At 47.6% G+C, this 20,051-nt stretch overlaps 1 protein-coding gene across 1 annotated transcript in view; it reads right to left on the bottom strand.

Moving 5' to 3' along the window:
• The window catches only part of TAF1 (TATA-box binding protein associated factor 1), a 303,188-nt gene that overhangs the window by 18,526 nt on the left and 264,611 nt on the right, over nucleotides 1–20,051 (bottom strand). The window contains exon 37 of the mRNA XM_085608461.1: nucleotides 10,034–10,141. Within this exon, the coding sequence (XP_085464587.1) occupies nucleotides 10,034–10,141 (108 nt within the window). The remainder of the gene's footprint in view (nucleotides 1–10,033; nucleotides 10,142–20,051) is intronic.

Raw genomic sequence — 20,051 nt, 5'->3', positions numbered from 1 at the left:
TCACAAGGCAGAACCTGATCATGTTACTTACCCTGTAAGCATCTATTCATGGCATGTAGAGCTGTAGATTCACATGCTTTGCATACTAGTGTTGGGTCCGTAAGTTTGCAAATTATTTTTCTTCAAAGGAGTATTTCCTGTCACGAGGTAGGTGACTCGGTGATAGAGCGCATGGGCATCGACTCTGTTGTTAGATTGTTTTCCCGCAGAGGGTGAGAAAGGAGTTAGTAAGAGTGGAATAGAGATGTCAATGCATAGGTATTTGTTAATAAGAGAGAACTGCAACAGGTACAGGTACCTGGGGAGGTGGGTGGGCGCATGTGAATCTACAGCTCTACATGCTAAGAACGGATGCATACTGGGTAAGTAACATTATCTGTTCGAGGCACGTGAGCTGTAAATCACATGCTTTGAATAGACTATACAGCAGTATTCTCCCAAAGCGGTGGCTAACCTGTGTCTGAAAGAGTGTCCTAGAGCTCTTTGAGTATCTAAAGCAGCTCCTAGATAGTTTTGAGTGTTGGAAGGTTGAAGATGCGATTTCAACACATTGACTGTGAACCCCAATTGGTGCAGTAACTGCAGTGTTATGCGTGTGTGCTGGAGGCACTTTGGGTACGTACTGGCTTTGATGAGGCAGTCCTCCAAGTACGGGAAGACATGAATGTGTGGCCTTCGAAGGTGAGCAGAGACTACTGCCAGACTTTTCGTACAGACTCTGGGAGCAGTAGCGACTCCGAATGGGAGTACCTTGAATTGGTAATGGTGCCCCGCTATCACAAATCTGAGAAATTTGCAGTGAGCGGGATGTATTGGAATGTGGAAATACGTGTCCTTTAAGTCTAGAGTAGACATAAAGTCGCCCTGCTGTAACAGTGGGAGAACTTGTTGAAGCGTCACCATGTGAAAGTGATCTGATAGTATGTAAAGGTTTAATTCTCTGTGGTCAAAAATAGGTCTGAGAGAACTGTCCTTTTTGGGTATGAGAAAGTACAAGGAGTATACACCCGACCCCTGATATTGTAGTGGTACGGGCTCGAAGGCTCCCTTTAAAAGGAGAGACTGAAACTCTTGTTTGAGGAGGTGTAAATGGTCTGGTGACATTTTGTGTGAACGCGGAGTTATGTTTGGAGGATTGTTGGTAAGCTCCAGGCAATAACCAGAACGGACAATTCCTAGCACCCATTTGTCTGTAGTTATTTGTCAGCCCGGTAGGAATTGGGAAAGACGCCCCCGACAGATGTTAAATGATCGGGGGGAGTGAAGTCACTGTTTGGTATTGGTGGCTGGGGGTCTCGGGGGGGAAGTTAGGAAGGGGTGCGTGTGTTGGGACCTCTACCTCTACCTTTATTTATTTGAAAGGTTTTATATAGCGCTGGCTAGACCCGGGGGTATCAGAGCGGTTTACATGTGCGAAAAACAAGGATTACAGGAGTTGCTCAAAAAGCAGGGTATGAAACAATAAATAAATAAAAAACAAACGTTCCATTGAGGTCTTATAAACAGAGACATAGCAAGAGCAGATACATTTAAATACATTTTTACATAGGATGTGGAGATAGAAGGGGAGGGGAGAGGTGAAGAGGAGGGAGTGAAGTAGAGGAGGATAGGGTCATCGGAGGCCAGAGGTAAGATTTAGGGACCCCAGTATTTGCCGAGGAGGTGTAGTTTAAGGTTTTTTTTAAGGCAATGTAGGAGGGGTTGCAGCGCAATTCCTTTGGTAGGGCATTCCAGACGATCGGCGCATTTCCAGAGAAGGAGCGAGATTGAATGGTTTTCTTTTTGAGTAAGGGGGGGATGAGGAGTAAAGTGTTAGTGCTGCTCATCGTTCTGGAGCTGCCCGCTCTTAAGTTTGTTTGTGAGGTACAGCCGGGCATTCTGGTGTAGGGCTTTGTTTGTGATGCATGCTGACTTGTAGGAGGATCTGCCATCAACGGGCAGCCAGTTGAGAGCCTTCAGGGCTGGGTAGATGTGATCAATACGTTTGTAGCCAGTGATGAGCCTAGCTGCTAGGTGGAGCACAGATCTGAGTGGGGCTAGGTGGACTTTGGGGGTTCCTGTGAGGATAGCATTCCCATAGTCGATTTTTGAGAGTACCAGGGATTGGACGACCCATTTGAAGTCTTCCGGTGGGATGAAGGGTTTGATTTTCTTCAGGTGACGGAGAGTGAAGAGAGCTCCTTTAGCAGAGTTTTTTATGTGGTCGTTGAGGGTTAAATATTTGTTAACGGTAAAATCAAGAGATTTCACTGAATTGGACATAGAGAGCGAGCACATGAGTGCACTGAGGTCAGAGATCCAGGTTTGGATGGGCAGTCCGTTATTTTGGGGGGAGAAGAGGATGATTTCTGTTTTCTTAGGGTTGAGTTCGAGGTGGTTGGAGTGGAACCAGTGGTGGATCTTGTTTAGGGTATGGTTAAGATGAAGTACATCAGTGTGGGACCTAATCTTATAGTACAGTTGTGTGTCGTCGGCATAGAGGTGGTAGTTGATTCCTGCTTGTTGTAGGATGAGGTTAAGAAGTTCCATAAAGAGGTTAAAGAGTGAAGGGGAGAGAATAGAACCTTGGGGGACACCTCGGGAAACTGGAGAGGGGTTGGATAGACAGTTGTTCATTTTGACTTGTTGTGTTCTGTGTTGGAGAAATGAGGTGAACCATTTAAGGACCTGACCATTAAGGCTGAAGTGGAACTTGAGAGAGTTAAGAAGGAAGATATGGTTGACTGTATCAAAGGCAGCCGAGAGTTCAAGGAGAATGAGTAGGCAGGAATCACCGTTGTCAAGGGAAGTGTGAATGCTGTCGATTATATTTAGCATGGCGGTTTCCGTGTTACAGCCTTTTCTGAAGCCGGACTGCAAGGTGTCATGAAGGTTGAAGTTGTTAATGTGTTCATCTAGTTGAAGCAGAGCACATTTTTCCAGGGCTTTGGACAGGAGAGGAAGGTTAGAGATAGGGCTTAGGTTGTTCAGGTCATTTGGGTCTGAGGTGGGGTTTTTAGGGATAGGCGTGATTTGACCAAGTTGAAGTGAGTCCGGGACACAACCTGTGGAGAAGGAGGTGATGATGTTAGTCCAGTAAGGGGCAATGATGGGGTTGAGATTCTGGATAAGCCTGGAGGGGATAGGGTCTTTGGTGTGTGAGGACGGTTTAAGTTTGGTTATGATGTTAGAGACTTCGAGCTCAGTCACGGGGTGGAAATTAGACCAAGATGCCTGGTTTTTTAGTTGCTGGGGGAGAAGGCTAGGATCTGGAGGGGTAGTAGCGAGAGGGGGAGTGGAAGGGTAAGAAGACAGAGTAAATACGGGAGGATCGTTAGTGTATTGTCAGCGTCAAGAGGGGGATTGGGTGTGATCTCAGTTAGATGGAAGGAGTGATCGATTTTTGCAATTTTATCCGAGAAGAAGTTGGCAATTTCCTCACATCTATTTGTTGAGGAAGTAAGTTTGGTGGGGGCTGTGGATGTTTGGTTGCGAACAATGTTAAATAGTTCTCTGGGTCTGTTTTTTGCCCGTTCGAGTTGTATTCAGAAAAAGGAGGCCTTTTCCTTGAAGATGTGTTTTTTATAGGATGATCTAGTGGCTCTGAGACAGGCAAGGTGGGCGGCGGAGGGGTGTTGTCTCCAAGATCTTTCAGTCAGTCTAAGAGATCGCCTTTCGTCATTGAGATCAGAGTTAAACCAAGTTTTAGATGGAATAGTTCTTTGCTTTTTTAGTTTGGGAGGGGCTAAGAGGTCTATGACCTCACTGGTGGTCTTGTTGAAGAGATCGGTGAGCTCATTTGCGTCTTGGGAGAGAGGGGTGAGAAGAAGTTGAGCTTGTAGTTTAGACTCCAGTTCACCAGGAGGGATTTGGTTGAGGTTTCCGGTCCATTTCAAGGGTGGGTGATTTTTAATAGGGAGGGGGGGGGGGGGGGGGGGAGAGGGGGCGGAATTGATCTTAAACAGGATGAGGTGATGGTCAGACCAGTCAATGGGAAGGATGCTGGAGATGGTAGCTAGGTCATTATTGGGTATGATGGCATCGAGAGTAGCACCTTTGGTGTGGGTGGGCGAGTGACAAAGTTGAACAAGGTCATTGATTTCTAGCAGATTGCAAAGAAGGGTGACTGGGGGTCGGCAGTATTGTTCCAGTGGATGATAAAGTCTCCAAGGAAGATGTTTTTCGCATTGGAGAGAGAGGATTGTGAAAGAAGGTCGGATAGTTCCTCAGCGAAGGGGAGCGGATCACCCGGAGGGTGGCAGATGTTATGTAGGCGAATTGGGGGGGAACCCCGAGTAATGAGTTCTGCGCCAAGGTATTCAAAGGTTAAGTGTTCTGAGTTTTTAATACAGGAGAGTTGCACATCATTTTTGTAAACAATAGCTAGGCCACCTCCAATTCTGTCTGTTCTGTCTTTCCTAATGATGTAGTAGCCCGGGGGGGATGGGGGGTGGGGGTCAAGGATGGCTGTTGAGTGGTCATTAAGCCAGGTTTCTGTAAGGAAGGCGATGTCGATGGATTCACTAAGGAGGGTTTCGGATATTTAAGTTGTGTTTCGGACCGCCGAGCGGCAGTTAACGAGCATGCAGGATAGGGGCTTAGGTTGGCTTTGGCGGTAGTGCACAAGTGTATGGTGGTAAGTTGGGTTGTGGGTCTGGGCGAGATGGGAGTGGAGGGGGTTCTGCTCGTTCCCAAAATCACTAGGATTCTGGAGAAATGGAGGGTGTGTTCGGGGATCAGGGGTTTGGGAAGGTAGGAGTTGCATAGGTCCGTAGTCGCAGAGGGGGAGAGACTGTACCTAGCACGATGCGGCCTAGAAGATCTGTTGTAGAGGGGAATCGTTTTCCAGGGGTTATGTTGGGAGGGGTGAGTGAGGCAAGGGCGAGCGGGGCCATTCTGATTGAGGAGGGCCTTGTTGTTACCTTTGCCATTGTTGCCTCTGCAGCACCCTCTGAAGGAACCCTTGGAAGCAGAGGGCCGATGGTTGCCCTTGTACAGTGTAGAGGCAGTGTCTGAGGAGGTATTCCTGGACCCCCCACGATAGAAGGAGCGCCTAAAGGAAGCCCGGGCAGAAGGGGACTTTAGGGCTCCCATAGATTTTGCCTGGTCTGTGCCTTTTTTCATTTTTTCTAAGGACGTGTCTACAACAGGACCAAAAAGGTGTTGTTTGTCAAACGGCGTATTAAGAATAAAAGCTTGAACTTCTGGTTTAAACCCAGAAATTCTTAAACATGCATGTCTTCTTAGTAGCACGCTGGTGTGAAGGGCTCTAACTGCAGTGTCAGCCCCATCCAACGCGCACCTAATGGAAATGTTAGAGATGAGCTTTCCCTCTTGCACTAGGTCTTGAGCTTTGGACTTGTGCTCATCAGGCAGGAATTGTAGCAATTGCTCCATTTCGTCCCAATGAGCCCAATCGTATCTGGCTAAAAGAGCTTGGGTGTTAGAAATGCGCCAGAAATTTGCAGCTTGGGAGGCTACTCTTTTTCCAAAGGCGTCTATTAATTTAGACACTTTGTCTGGAGGTGGAGCATCTCCTGACGTTTGAGAATTGGCCCGTTTACAGGTCTTAGAAACAACTAACGAATCTAAGGGTAACTGGCCCCTGATGCAAACTGGATCTGATGGTGCAGATTTATACCTTTTGTCTATCCTGGGGGTGCGAATATGTGCCCGAACAGGATCCTTAAATACGTCATCCACATGTCTTAGCATACCTTCGAGCATGGGGAGTGTGTGAGTGGATCTTTGGGAACTGCTAAGTGTTTTAAAAAGGAAATCCTCCTCTACAGATTCTTTGTGTAATTGAACCCCGCGATAATCAGCAGCTCTGCTTAACAGTTCTATATATCCTACGTTGGTATCCGGTGGAGAAGGTTTAGTAGGGTAAAGATCAGGATTGTTACTCGTGGTAGAATCTGTGTTGTAATCCACCCAGGGATCTGCAGGTGCAGGATCACTGTTCCCATCCCCATTCCGGTCATCCTGATCATCAGGTGTGTATGGTGGTGGTGAATTAGTACGGGTAATTAACAAGTGTTTTGTTTACGGTGAAGGAGGTGATGGAGGAGGAGAAGGGTTAGTACTCACATGTTTTCTCTTTAAAGGAATGTGATAGGCTTCCTCTGAGTCAGATTTGCATTTGAGTGGTAATTTGATCGCAATATGTCCAGTTTTTTGGATTGATGTACAGTTCTTTTTGTTTTGGGTCAGGTTTTGGTGGCGGGACATCGAAATGGGGCTCCTTCGACGTTATCAGAGCATCTTTATGTTTCAGCACCAAAGTTTTTGGTGATGGTTTCTTGGAATGCCGAAGATTTTGGTTTCGAAGGCAATTTCAGCATCGAAGGAGGTGGGCCTGAGACTGGTTTTGGCTTTGACCCGAAGGTTTCGGCTCGGTGCCCGAGTGTGGATGACTCGATCCCGAGCCGGAAGGCTTTGACGTATGTTTAGGTGTCGAACCTGTATGTTCTCTGAGCCGACTATGGCCCGAAGGCAGAGGTGGGACCAAGCCTTTTTCTTCGACTAAGTTGGACTTTGGGCCAATGGAGGATCGGTACTCATGATACGCTGACCTTGCGGAATGTCTTCGTCCACATCGGAGCCGGACTCGGAGACGGATACAGGGTCCTCTTGTTCTTCCTTGGCTCCTATGGCATAGCCTGTTTCTTGTTTGGAATCTTCTCCAAAGAGGTCCGGAATGGAGTTGGTGTTTTGACTCTGCATGTCGCGATGTCAAGCCCAACGGTTGCGGAACGTTTCCTTTGAGCGGATAGATTTACGCGTGTCGCAATCCTGTTCGTTGTGCTCCAGGGATAAGCACAGGTTGCACACTTTGCGTAAGTCGGAGTGCGGGAACGTCGCGAGGCACTGAGGGCAGAATTTGAATGGAGTCCGTTCCATCGACTGCGATGTGGACCAATCCTGGTAGGCCCGACGGCCTTCCATGAGTTTCCCAATCGAAACGAGTTTTTTGTATTAAATACGAAACGCAGAGAAGGAGAATACGTGATCAAAAACAATACCGTCGAGGGTAAGTGGATTGGCACCCAGGGGAATCTGAGAAATGGTGTCAAACCGGAGAGCAGCAATTCATATCCAAACCCGATGGCGGGAAAAAAACTATCTAACAATGGAGTCGATGTGCACTATCACCACAAGAGGAGTCACCTACCCCGTGACTGAAAAGACTTCTTCGAAGAAAAACAACTTGCAAACATCCAGACCCAACACTAGATAGCAGGAGCATGCAAAGAATGTGATCTACAGCTCACATGCCTCGAACAATATGTTTTCACCCTGCTTGAAGCAGTTCCTGATTTACTGTCCATGTAAGTATTAGCACATACAAACCGACAGACTGTACTCACAGGAGACAGAATGTGCTTTTACACACTGTGGCAAAGGCCTGATTCATGGACCAGTCTTTGCAAAACATGCTATGGAATACAGCTACTGGGACTCCGGAGTCACCATAGCATTTATGTACAGACTGATCAATAAAATCCTCAGCAGGTTTCATCAAAGAACTAAACACACGGCTGTTCAGGGCCCCTTACTGTTACCTGGTTGGCAACCATGTGAGCCGCTGGACGCCGGTTCACGGCACCTAGAAGCCATTCGCTTGGGTATGAGTTGCGCTTTAAAGGACCTGCACTCTCAGAATCCAAAATGTGCTTATACAGAGATATCAGGAACTGCCCTGAGAGGACCCACCATGTGCTTGCAATAGCCATGCCAAGGGCTTATGCAGACCATGCCAGGTGCTTTACTCACAGGGTCACGCATGAACGGCACCCATAAGACCCTGTATGTACTTAGAGAGACCGCTGCAATTCCAAAACTCACATGCGCACTTCTAGACTGTGCCAGGAGCTGCAGTCACAGAACCCAGAGTCTAGTATTTGCTTGTACAGACTGTATGCACACAAATTGAACTACCCGAGAATTTACATTCAGTTACGTTACAGTGTACCTCTCAGCGCTGCTCAGTAGGAGTGCTGAACATACATGAAAATGTAATGAGTTGTCCTCACACACCATCAGGTGTCATGCTTCATCATAGGACAACCCTCGTTCTCCAAAAATAACGTTTGATGGAGAGCATGCCTACAACTGAAGACAGGGAGGCACTTCTAGTTTAGGGTGTGAATAGTGAATTAAAAACCAATGTGGCATCCCCTTCCTATTTATTCATTGGACAAAACACATCGTATTAAAAGAAGAAAATGGGGGGAAAGGGGAACTAGTACCCCGTCACCACTATTGTTGTTGTCTACATGTTTCTGCTTTGTAGCTCAACTGAGTCCACGGCATTCTTCAGGACAAACAAATGTGCTCCTAATGAGGCAATTTCATACTAAGAATAGCCTCGTTGGTAGGGCAACCTATGTCTACCTCTTATTTGAAACGGCTCATAGATACCTGTTGTAAGAAACTGGCTCTATATATCCTGTACCAAAGTGAGGTACAGTGTGTATAGAGACTAAAAAGTGGCCCGACACTCCCATGCGACACCCTGGCATATGGGCCATGTTGGCCCTAAGAAGAGTATACAATGACCACATGCATACAGTCCAAAGCACAATATGAGGTGACCAAACAATAGTAATCTGGTGCCTCCGGGCACTTCTTTACACTGTCCGGGAGGAGGTAAATATGACTTAACATTACCATCCGGCAACTAGAAACGACAACTCTCATGAACCAATGGAATAAAAGCGACAGCCGGGGATGCTACATCGTCACACGTACCCCAGGCAGGCATCGCTTTGAGACACCGGAAACACACAGGTGCCTCCAATAACAAACGCACTGGCACCAACAGTTCGCCTCATTTAGCTCCACAGGTGCAGAGCATCTCGGATTCCTGTGCAATGAGTTGAGCTTAAAACACATCCTCCCTTCCATTCTAACATTGTCAGGAGCAAGGAGTGGACGCGCGTTTGTGTAAGGCGAGAGACGCACCTTGAGGCAGTAAGAGATCGAATGAGATAAGGCAGCTACTCCCTGAATATATCTGTATGAGAGTATGTGTGATATTGTCTCACTTCAACTTCCCTTTTAAACTTACTATAGCTAGAGTGTGACCACAGGGGTTCTTTGAGCCCTTCTTCCATGGGGCATTGAAGACCCTATGTTGGGGTAAGATTGTGAAATCGTCTCAAAATTCAGTAGAGAAAAGTTTTTTTACGATTTCCTCACCTGTGAAGTGTCACAGTATCAAATTAGCATGCGTATGCTGCATGCTTACATATCATATAAGCGTTACTTATGTCTCCCTTTCTCAATAATAGCATCTAAATTAGCCATTTGTGTATTTACAGGTATCTATGAACCATTTCTGATGAGGTAGACAAAGGTCACCCGACTAACGAGGCAATTCTAAGTACAAATTTGTCTCATTAAGAGCCCGTTTGTTCGTCCCAAAGAATGCCGCGGACTCAGTTGAGCCACAAGGTAGAAACATGTCGACGACGGTTATAGTGATGATGTGGTACTAGTTACCCTTATCCCCAAATTTTTATCTTTTAATAACAAGTCATTTCTCCAATAAATAAATAGGAATTAGGATGCCACATTGATTTTTAAATCACTATTCACACGGGCCCATCCTAAATTAGAAGTGCCTCCCTGTCTTCAGGTGTAGGCTCGCTCTCTATCAAACCATAATTTTGGAGATCGAGGGTTGTCCTATGATGAAGCATGACACCTGGTGGTGTGTGAGGGCAACCAGTCACATTTTTATGTTTGTCCAGCACTCCTACTGAGCAGCGCTGAGAGGGACACTGTAACGTAAGTGAATACATTTCTCCGGTAGCTCAATATAGCCTATAGTAGGTTGGAGGCCGGCTCACTCTTGTGACCCGCATAGCCTCTAACTCCCTCCCCTGGGTAGCCCTGGTGTGTGTGTTGACTTGTACAGACTGTGCCAGGGGCTACATTCACAGGACTAAGAGTCGAGCATGTGCTTGTACAGACAGTGCCAGGGGCTGCTGTCACTGAACCCCAAGTCTAGCATGTGCTTATAAACCTTTGCCCGAGCGGTACTCACAGGAGCTGGAGTCTTGGGCTTCCCATCATCATCATCATCATCATCTTCAAAACCTTCAATATCAACATCAGAGTCTTCCTCACGTAATCGACCTCGGCCTAAACGCAACTGTAAAAAAAAAAAATGGACATATTAGGGTTGGTCATGGGGAGATTTCCAAGACTATGCTCTTTTTTAGTATTTCTACCTGTAAGCAGACCTCAACACCATTAAGGTCACCGAGGCTAAACATTGCTCTGCCGAAGCACCATCCATATTCCCATCTGAAACCCTCTCCAAACCAGTGTCCTAAGTAGCGTGCACCGATGCCTTCAGAGCCTTATTCGAAGCATTGCAGCAAAGTCTCATAGCACCATCTGGATCCATACCCTATGCACCATCATGAGTCCCAACCTTTGACCTCTCCTAAGCCCCATCCTACACACCCTCCGGCCCAAAACTAGAACACACACAGCCACCTCAAGAATGAAAGATTCGTAAAAAATGTATGTTTTAAATCACATTTTAAGCTCTGTGCAGAGCAATCCCCAGACCCATAATCTAGCAGCTCCAGAGCCCCAGGTACCACCTAGGGACAGATCCTAATCAAGATCAGGAGCTCTCTCCAGAGCCACATCCTAACCAAAATCAGAAGCTCCCTCCAGAGCTGCATCATACACCACTGACAGGAGCATCCTCCAAAGCCACATCCTAACCAAGATCAGGAGCTCCCTCCAGAGTCACATCCTAACCAAGACCGGGAGCTCCCTCCACATCCACATCCTAACCAAGATCAGGAGCATCCTCCAAAGCCACATACTAACCAAGATCAGGGGCTCCTTCCAGAGCCATATCCAAACCAAGAACAGGAGCTCCCTCCAGAGTCACATCCAAACCAAGATCAGGAGCCCACACCAGCACATCCTAACCATGATCAGGAGCTCCCTCCTGAGCCACATCCTAACCAAGATCAGGAGCTCCCTCCAGAGCCACATCCTAACCAAGATCAGGAGCTCCCTCCAGAGCCACATCCAAACCAAGATCAGGAGCCCACACCAGCAAAACCAAACCAAGATCGGGAGCTCCCTCCAGAGTCACATCCAAACCAAGATCAGGAGCCCACACCAGCACATCCTAACCATGATCAGGAGCTCCCTTCTGAGCTACATCATAACCAAGATCAGGAGCGCCCTTCAGAGCCACAGCCAAAAAAAGATTAGGAGCTCCCTCCAGAGCCACATAGTAATCAATATCAGGAGCTCCCTTCGGAGCCCTGTACAAACCAAGATCAGGAGCCTCCACCAGCACATCCTACCTAAAATCAGGAGCCTCTTCCAGAGCCACACCTTAACCAAGATCAGCAGCTCTCTCCACAGACACATACTAACTAAGATCAGGAGTCCCCTCCAGGGCCCCATCCTAATCAAAATCAGGAGCTTCCACTGCACATCCTAATTAGGATCAAGAGCTTTCTCCAGAGACACATTCTAATCAAGATCAGGAGTTACCTAAAGAGCCAAATCCAATCCAAGATCAGGAGCTCCCTCCAGATTTTCATCCTATCCAATATCAGGAGCTCCCTCCAGAGCCACATCCTAACCAAGATCAGGAGCTCCATCCAGAGCCTCATCAAAACCAAGATCAGGAGCCCGCAACAGCACATCCTAACCATGATCAGGAGCTCTCTCCAGAGCCATATCCTAACCAAGATCAGGAGCTCCCTCCAGAGTTACATCCAAACCAAGATCAGGAGACGCACCAGCACATCCTAACCATGATCAGGAGCTCCCTCCAGAGCCACATCCTAACCAAGATCAGGAGCTCCATCCAGAGCCTCATCTTATCCAATATCAGGAGCTCCCTCCAGAGCCACATCCTAACCAAGATCAGGAGCTCCCTCCAGAGTCACATCAAAACCAAGATCAGGAGCCCGCGCCAGCACATCCTAACCATGATCAGGAGCTCCCTCCAGAGCCACATCCTAACCAAGATCAGGAGCTCCCTCCAGAGTCACATCCAAACCAAGATCAGGAGCCCGCACCAGCCCATCCTAACCATGATCAGGAGCTCTCTCCAGAGCCACATCCTAACCAAGATCAGGAGCTCCCTCCAGAGTTACATCCAAACCAAGATCAGGAGCCCGCACCAGCACATCCTAACCATGATCAGGAGCTCCCTCCAGAGCCACATTCTAACCAAGATCAGGAGCTCCCTCCAGAGCCACATCCAAACCAAGCTCAGGAGCCCGCATCAGCACATCCTAACCATGATCAGGAGCTCCCTCCAGAGCCACATCCCAACCAAGATCGGGAGTTCCTCCAAAGCCACATCCTTACGAATATCAAGAGCTACCTCCACAGCCACATCCAAACCATGATTGGGAGCCTCCCTCCAGAGCCACATCCTACACCACTGCCAGGATCCACCTCGAGAGTCACATCCAAACCAAGATCAGGAGCCCGCACCAGCACATCCTAACCATGATCAGGAGCTCCCTCCAGAGCCACATCCTAGCCAAGATCAGGAGCTCCATCCAGAGCCTCATCTTATCCAATATCAGGAGCTCCCTCCAGAGCCACATCCTAACCAAGATCAGGAGCTCCCTCCAGAGTCACATCAAAACCAAGATCAGGAGCCCGCGCCAGCACATCCTAACCATGATCAGGAGCTCCCTCCAGAGCCACATCCTAACCAAGATCAGGAGCTCCCTCCAGAGTCACATCCAAACCAAGATCAGGAGCCCGCACCAGCCCATCCTAACCATGATCAGGAGCTCTCTCCAGAGCCACATCCTAACCAAGATCAGGAGCTCCCTCCAGAGTTACATCCAAACCAAGATCAGGAGCCCGCACCAGCACATCCTAACCATGATCAGGAGCTCCCTCCAGAGCCACATTCTAACCAAGATCAGGAGCTCCCTCCAGAGCCACATCCAAACCAAGCTCAGGAGCCCGCATCAGCACATCCTAACCATGATCAGGAGCTCCCTCCAGAGCCACATCCCAACCAAGATCGGGAGTTCCTCCAAAGCCACATCCTTACGAATATCAAGAGCTACCTCCACAGCCACATCCAAACCATGATTGGGAGCCTCCCTCCAGAGCCACATCCTACACCACTGCCAGGATCCACCTCGAGAGCCACATCCTAACCATGAGCAGGAGCTTCCTCCAGAGCCACATTCTAATCAAGATCAGGCGCCTCCACCAGGACGTCCTAACCAAGATCAGGAGCCTCCGCCAGAGCCACATAGTAATCAAGATCAGGAGCACCCTTCGGAGCCCTGTGCAAAACAAGATCAGGAGCTCCCGCCACAAACACTAACTAAGATCAGGAGCCCCCTCCAGAGCTACATCCTAACCAAGATCAGAAGCTCTCTCCACAGCCACATCGTACAGCACTGCCTGGAGCCCCCTCCAGAGCTACATCCTAAACAAGATCAGGATCCCCCGCCTCCCCCCGATACCACGTAATGAAGCAGCACCAGGAGCCCCAAATCACATTTCAACTAAGAACAGAAGCCCCCTCTAAAGCTGCGTCTTAGAGCATCACAAGGAGCCCCTGCCAGCGTCACATCCTAAGATAAGGGATCCCCTCCTGAGCCCCACCCAAAGACTTATCCGGGGCCATCTCCCAAGCATCAATCAAACCCTCATTCCTGACCCACAATACGAGTTCCATAAAGAGCTACTTCCGAAGCACTATCAATGCTTCGTCCAGGGTCACATTCTCAGAGCCATCCAGAGCACAATGAAAACACCAGCCCCACCGCACAGGTGAAGGTAAGCACTCAACAGAGCCTCGTCCTGAGAACATAAGCACCCTCCAGAGCAGCATACGAACAATACGCTAGAGCCCCATCAGAGCACCATCTACCTCTCTCATTCTATGAAACGCTAACAGCCACATCCTATGGAGGCTCCAGAGCACCAAAGTCAAATGCTAAGTACTGCTCGCAGCAGTAAGTACCATTCTGAGCATCCCCCAAACAGCATCATATACACAATGCACCACTCTCTGCAGAGCTCCGCACAGCTTCCATAGTGGCTTGCTAATCATCCATAATCAGCACTCTCCGTCGCCTCGACCCAAGAACTGCCCTAGGGACACTACAGAGCACAAACATCGGCATCCTAAAAAAGCTCATCTAAGCCACCTGAAGAAGTTCATGTAAGCCCCTCCAAAGCCTCATCTTAGGCAGCTTTCAGTGGTCACTTAACATTATCTGGGTCCTCTCCAGAGCCCGGTGAAAGCTTCCTCCAAAATCTTGGCAAACCCTTCCCCAAAGTGGCTGATCCCAAGCAGACTTCAGATCCTCACTGGAAGTACCAGATAGAGCCCCACCTTATGCAGCCTTCACAGCAGCATCCCAAACTCCGTTCGGAGACTGAGATCAACCCACAGTTGGGAGCTCAAAGAACCTCCTCTTCATCTCAATATAAGAATTATAGATAGCTCGGTCTCTAGCTATGCCACACAGCGTCATCGTCACAAGCTTAGGCTGCAGCAGTGCCTGGCTCTAACTTATATCATTCCATGTCACCTTCTGTCTCCGACTACACCTACTGCCCTAGAGCCCTTGACCCCCGGCTCTGCTTATGCCTTAGCTCTAGCCATGCCACTCCTGCCCCCTGACTACTTCCAATGCCCCAGAACCCTTGACCTTATGCCTTAGCTATGCCTTCCCTGTCTCCCCTGACTACTTCTACTGCCCAGACCTCTTGACCCTAGGCTCTGCTTATACCATAGCTCTAGCCACGCCACCCCTGCCACCTGTTACTACTTCCACTACCCTGGAACCCTTGACCTCAGGCTCTGCTTCTGCCTTAGCTCTAGCCATGCCAATCCTGCCCCTTGACTACTTCCACTGCCCCAGAACCCCTGACCTCAGGCAGCTCTGCTTATGCCAAAGCTTTAGCCATGCCACCTGACTACTTCCAATGCCCCAGAACCCTTGACCCTATGCTCTTCTTAAGCCCAAGCTTTAGCCATGCCATCCCGGTCACCTCAGACTACTTCCACACCACCCCTCCCACCTGCTGACTGTCCCAGAACCCTTGACCCCAGGCTCCGCTTATGCCCTAGCTCTAAGTGTGCAACCTCTGCTATCTCTGACTGCTCCACTGTCTAGGCCTCTTGACCCTAGGCTCTGCTTATGCTCTAGCTTGTCATGCCACCCCTGCCACCCGACTACTTCCACTGCCCCAGAACCCTGGACCCCAGGCTCTGCTTATGCACTAGCCACCCAAACCCTGCCACCTCTGAATACTTACACTGCCCCAGAACCCATGGCCCCTGGCTCTCTGCTTATGCTTTTGCTCTAGCCATGCCACCCCTGCCACCTGCTGACTCTGAACATCACTCCTGTGGCAGAAGAGAAAAGTTCCTTAACTAAAACTACCGTTCTCCTATGTTGGTATTTTCATAGATTCACATACTTAACGTGCTATGGTAATAACAGAAAACTATTGTTATTGTAAAAACCTGAAATGCAGTAAAACTAGTCTTGACCATACACACTCGCTAAGGCTAGATCACCTCAGACTTCACGAGCAAGTGTCAAAACCACAGAATACTGAACGATGAGCCGCCATCCGGGGAGGACGAGGGAACACATGTGAACTCATAAAAGAGAGCAACACTGGAGAACTGGAGTTCTAGGTAAATAACTTTTTCTTTCTCTGTGATTGGATCTTTCATAGATTCACATGCTGGAATTGTAATATCAAGCACGATCATACATTACAATCAAAACACTGCAGCTGGTGGGTTCATAGAATGGCTCATCCTTATCAGAAAAGATGATGCCGTACTGATCGTCCCACTGCCATATCTCTGCCTGGAACGGCATCCAGACAGTAGTGCTGAGTAAAGGTATGCCTATCCTTCCAGGTAGCTGCTCGGCTGATTCCAGGAATGGACCCCCGGCTTAGAGGGACACTGGCCCAGCCGTCTGCCCAATGCAATGTGCTGCAGCCGAGTTTACCCGAGGAGGTCCTGCTTTCATGAGAGAAGGCAAGTGCTGCTCCTACCAACCTTGAGGGTCCTTGCTTTCCTTGGGTACGTGAATAATACCAGAAACTAATCAGACTTTCTGCATCCTTTTGTTCTGTTCAGACAGACCTTCAGACACCTGAACATATCCAGAGAGGCCCTTTCTGATGCATGCATAGGTGTCTGGGAAAAAAGACTTAATGACCAATGGTCTATTAAGGTGCAAATTGGCTGGAAGCTCCGGTATAAACCACGGATTTGTTCAGTGTCACACTGTCGTTCGAGATATGCAAGTAGGTTTTCTTTAAAATTGTAAACGCCTGCTTTTCAGACTCTCTGCACGTGCCAGATCCAGGTAGGGAAAACATCTGATGACTTTGTTTTGGAAATGGGCGTAGGCAGCTGGATGAACACTAAAGACAGAATGTCATCTATTTTGATGTATAGGTCCGAAATTCAAGCGCCAAGCTGACAACAGTGGCGATCGCAGACTGTGGCGAAGAGCCTGCCTGCTGTTCCCACGGGGTGGAGTTGGTGGCGACCCCGACTGGATAGGTGTTACTGCTGTTGTTTAGGAGATCTGTCTGGGAATTTTGGAGTGATTCAGATCATCCGGTATGGTTTGAGTTTCAGTTCAGCAATGATATGTGTGATTGATGGAGCAGGACAAAGATGGCATACGTCTCTGACCCCACAACCCAGTGGGTGGATACCTGCGTGCATAGAACTGGCATATCTTGTTTGCGCTTGCTGCGAACAGGCCTAATTTAAGCTTGTGCCATACATGGAACACTCTCCTCAGCCTAACATAGCTGAGCTTCCACTCGTGGCAACTCTGAGAAAGTCTGCATGATCAATGTCTGATTCGGGTAGATGTTCCGCCTTTAGAGATTCCATGGAGAGTACCTGAGATCTTGTGTCTACATGTTGGTTGACGCAGAAGAACGATGCTGTGCGGTCTGTTCTGATCAACATTGAGGAATGGCATTCACAATAGGAATGACTAAAGGGCTCACCTCAGTTCTAACACAGTGATGAGCATTTTAGTTTCCTGTGTGGACCATCGGCATTTGGCCAACAATTCTTGAAGGTGGGCTCTCCTTTCTTCCACTGAGGCTTCCAAGGTTAAGACAAAGTTTGCTTGGGGTGGAAGAATCAAAAGTCACATTCCTGTGTTATTTGCGCACAGCCACCGCAGGAGAGTCTCTCCCATTGTTGCGGTCACTTGAATCTGGTCGTCGCAGAAGCCGGATATTTGAGCTCACTGCTTGTCCACTTCTAGCCAGGCCAGTTTTTGGGGAACAAAAGCAGCAGGCAGCTGCTGTTGAGTGGCTATGAATGGCGACGCCCTGAGTCTTTGGCTGGGTAACCCATCTGCCAGGAATGCAGCCTGTTTCAGTGCAATACTGAATATAAAATATGCTGTGCTAGGGTTGAGAGATTTTGTAAATTGCTATTTAGCCTTTGCTGTGAGAAACCATAGCGATTTGATCATGCACTTTAGACTTGACATTGAGGTTCTCTTTTCAGGCCATACGGGTGAGGCAAAGATTTGGCAATAAGCCTTTACCACGTTTTAATATTACGTGGCTATGATACAGAGGGATTTCTCTAAAGAAACCCCTACATTATTATTACACTGACGAGGTGGGTATAATAAATTGGAGCCATTCTCATACTTTGGGTGTAGAGAAACTCTGCATAATTCTGTTCCCCTTTGGGAGGACCATTAAGTGATTTTCCTTCAAACTATATAAAAAATGTTTTCATAGGACTGGCAGTTGAAGACTCCGACTGATCGGGGGATACTGATTAAGATTATTTTCCACACCTTTTTAGGTGGGGTAGGAAGTGACTTTCCTCTTGTGGGATCACAAGAGAGGTAGGTTAATTGCACTATAGTATTTTATGGCAGCCCTACAAGTTAGGCACGGGGAGATTTAATCTGTCATTAATGTTGCTAGTTTTTAACTAGGAACGTTCGCTGAGCCCTTCAAAAAAGCTGAGAACAGCCTGTGTATTCGTCAAACCTTCATAGCTTAGGTGAGTGCAGACAGATCCTTGGAACACATGAATGATGTGTGGGCGAAAAAATTAATGTGGGTTCACTTTCCAGTCCTGATGGGATAACGTGGGGCATACGTGTATGCAAATGTATACAAATTGGGGGGCACCAGTTGAGAGAATTTTTTTTTTTAAATTGTTTTAATTAAACATTTTAAATGTATGATTATGTTATAAAATGGTTTAGTATTGTATCTGTAGGAGGCTTATGCTGTAACTTTAACAATGTAGAGATTGTAACTAAAGGGGGTTTTAGCTGATATTTACTCTATGTTTTTATACAGGTGAATCTCCTAGGCCATTTGTTAAGAGGGATAGATATATTATTGTTCTGAGGAAGGTGGCTTCATCCGGTTTTACCACCGAAACGCATTGACGCTTGTAGTTTTTACGGTTAAATTTGAGGAATGAGGTGTTGCATGTAAAACGATTATATCATGACAATACTGTGATTGATTCCTTTAAACTAACTGTGATGAAATGACAAATTTATGTCTCATATTGTGTCTCTCTCTTTAATATTGTGTGAAATAATTATTTATTCTGTTTTGAACTGTCTTTTTGTAATTTTGTATACATATGTATGAGCAAATTCTTTTTTTATAATACGAGAATAAATTTGGATTACATAAACTGGTTTTGGTTTTCCCTTTCAGGACTGGTAGAGTGGTAACCTGGAGTGCTTCTGGGTATGTGAGCTGAAAGATCGAATACTAGCCTTCCAGTTTATGGTACCCGGACTCTTGGAATAGAGGGGTCGCTCTCGTGTTTTTATATATCCATTGCCATTGGGACTATTGTGGATGGGACTACTTTCGGCAGGACGATAATCAACGGGCTCTTCAACGATGGGACAGTCAGCGAAGGGACGGTCAGCAGCATATGTCGTCAGTTGTTTCTTCTTCTTCGATTGGGGTAGGCAGCAGTGTCAAACTCCAACACTGCAGTGGCTGTCAACGGAGAAGACAATGACGACTTGACCTTTTTAGGTTGAGCCAAAGCTGATGGCAGCACGGAGGCATTTACAAGTCTTCTTTTACAACTTTGACCTTGGGTGAAGGAGACACATCCCTGCTAGACATCTTGTGGACTTTGTTTGGTCAGCTGGTCCACAGAAGATGACTCTTTGTTAAGGCTTATAGTGATAATCGTAATAGACTGATCGCTGACAGGATCACCATCGAAGGGATGGTCAGCAAGATAGTTGTCGACATTTGTTTGTTTTTCTAGACAATAGAGTGCCAACGGAGTAGCCAGAAGTTTTGTAGGCTTCAGCATTGTTGATGGTGAAACTTCGGTTGATGGTGCGGTCTTCCCCAGAGTAAACAGCGACAATTTCATCATCTTAGGTTGAGGTGAAGCTGGTGGTGGCAATGAGGCATCTGAAGTCTTCTCTTCCTAACTTTGCGCACCGGCATAGAAGGCACAGACCTACTAGATTTCATGTGGGCCTTTTTAAAAAAAAAATCTGAAATTTATAGGATGTGGAGGCCAATTCGGCCGCAGAAGAGGACTTCTTTATTTGGTAGTGTCCATCTGGCACTTATGGGCTTTTTTCCCATGCGCAGGAGGAGGAGCAATCTGGACGGACTCATTCCTAGATCAGGGGGTTTCAGCTTCTTAAGATTTTCATAGCCACTTCAGTAGCCTTACCTACGATCAGTGAGAGTTTTGGCTACACATTTTCTGTAGTCTTTAGATCTGTGATCTGGGTGAAGATTATCTGAATTTTTGCCACAAGCTCCACAGGCTGTGAAGATACACATTTTGGAAGAACAAACAAACAAAAACACAAACACACTTACTTTTGGGATGGATTTCAGAAATAAATAACATACTGTTGTAGCTCACCGTAGAGCACTGACAGCCCGGGGGCGACATGCCCGTAGGAGACGGGCGTAAGGAACTACAGATCCCAGCGCGCTTTGCGAGATGACGCTCCGACGTCATCGCGCACGGCGCGAAGACGATGAAAAGGAAC

The sequence above is a fragment of the Triturus cristatus genome, chromosome 5_2 (genome assembly GCF_964204655.1).
Source record: "Triturus cristatus chromosome 5_2, aTriCri1.1, whole genome shotgun sequence".
Lineage (NCBI taxonomy): Eukaryota > Metazoa > Chordata > Amphibia > Caudata > Salamandridae > Triturus > Triturus cristatus.
This window is presented reverse-complemented; position numbering and strand designations above follow the sequence as displayed.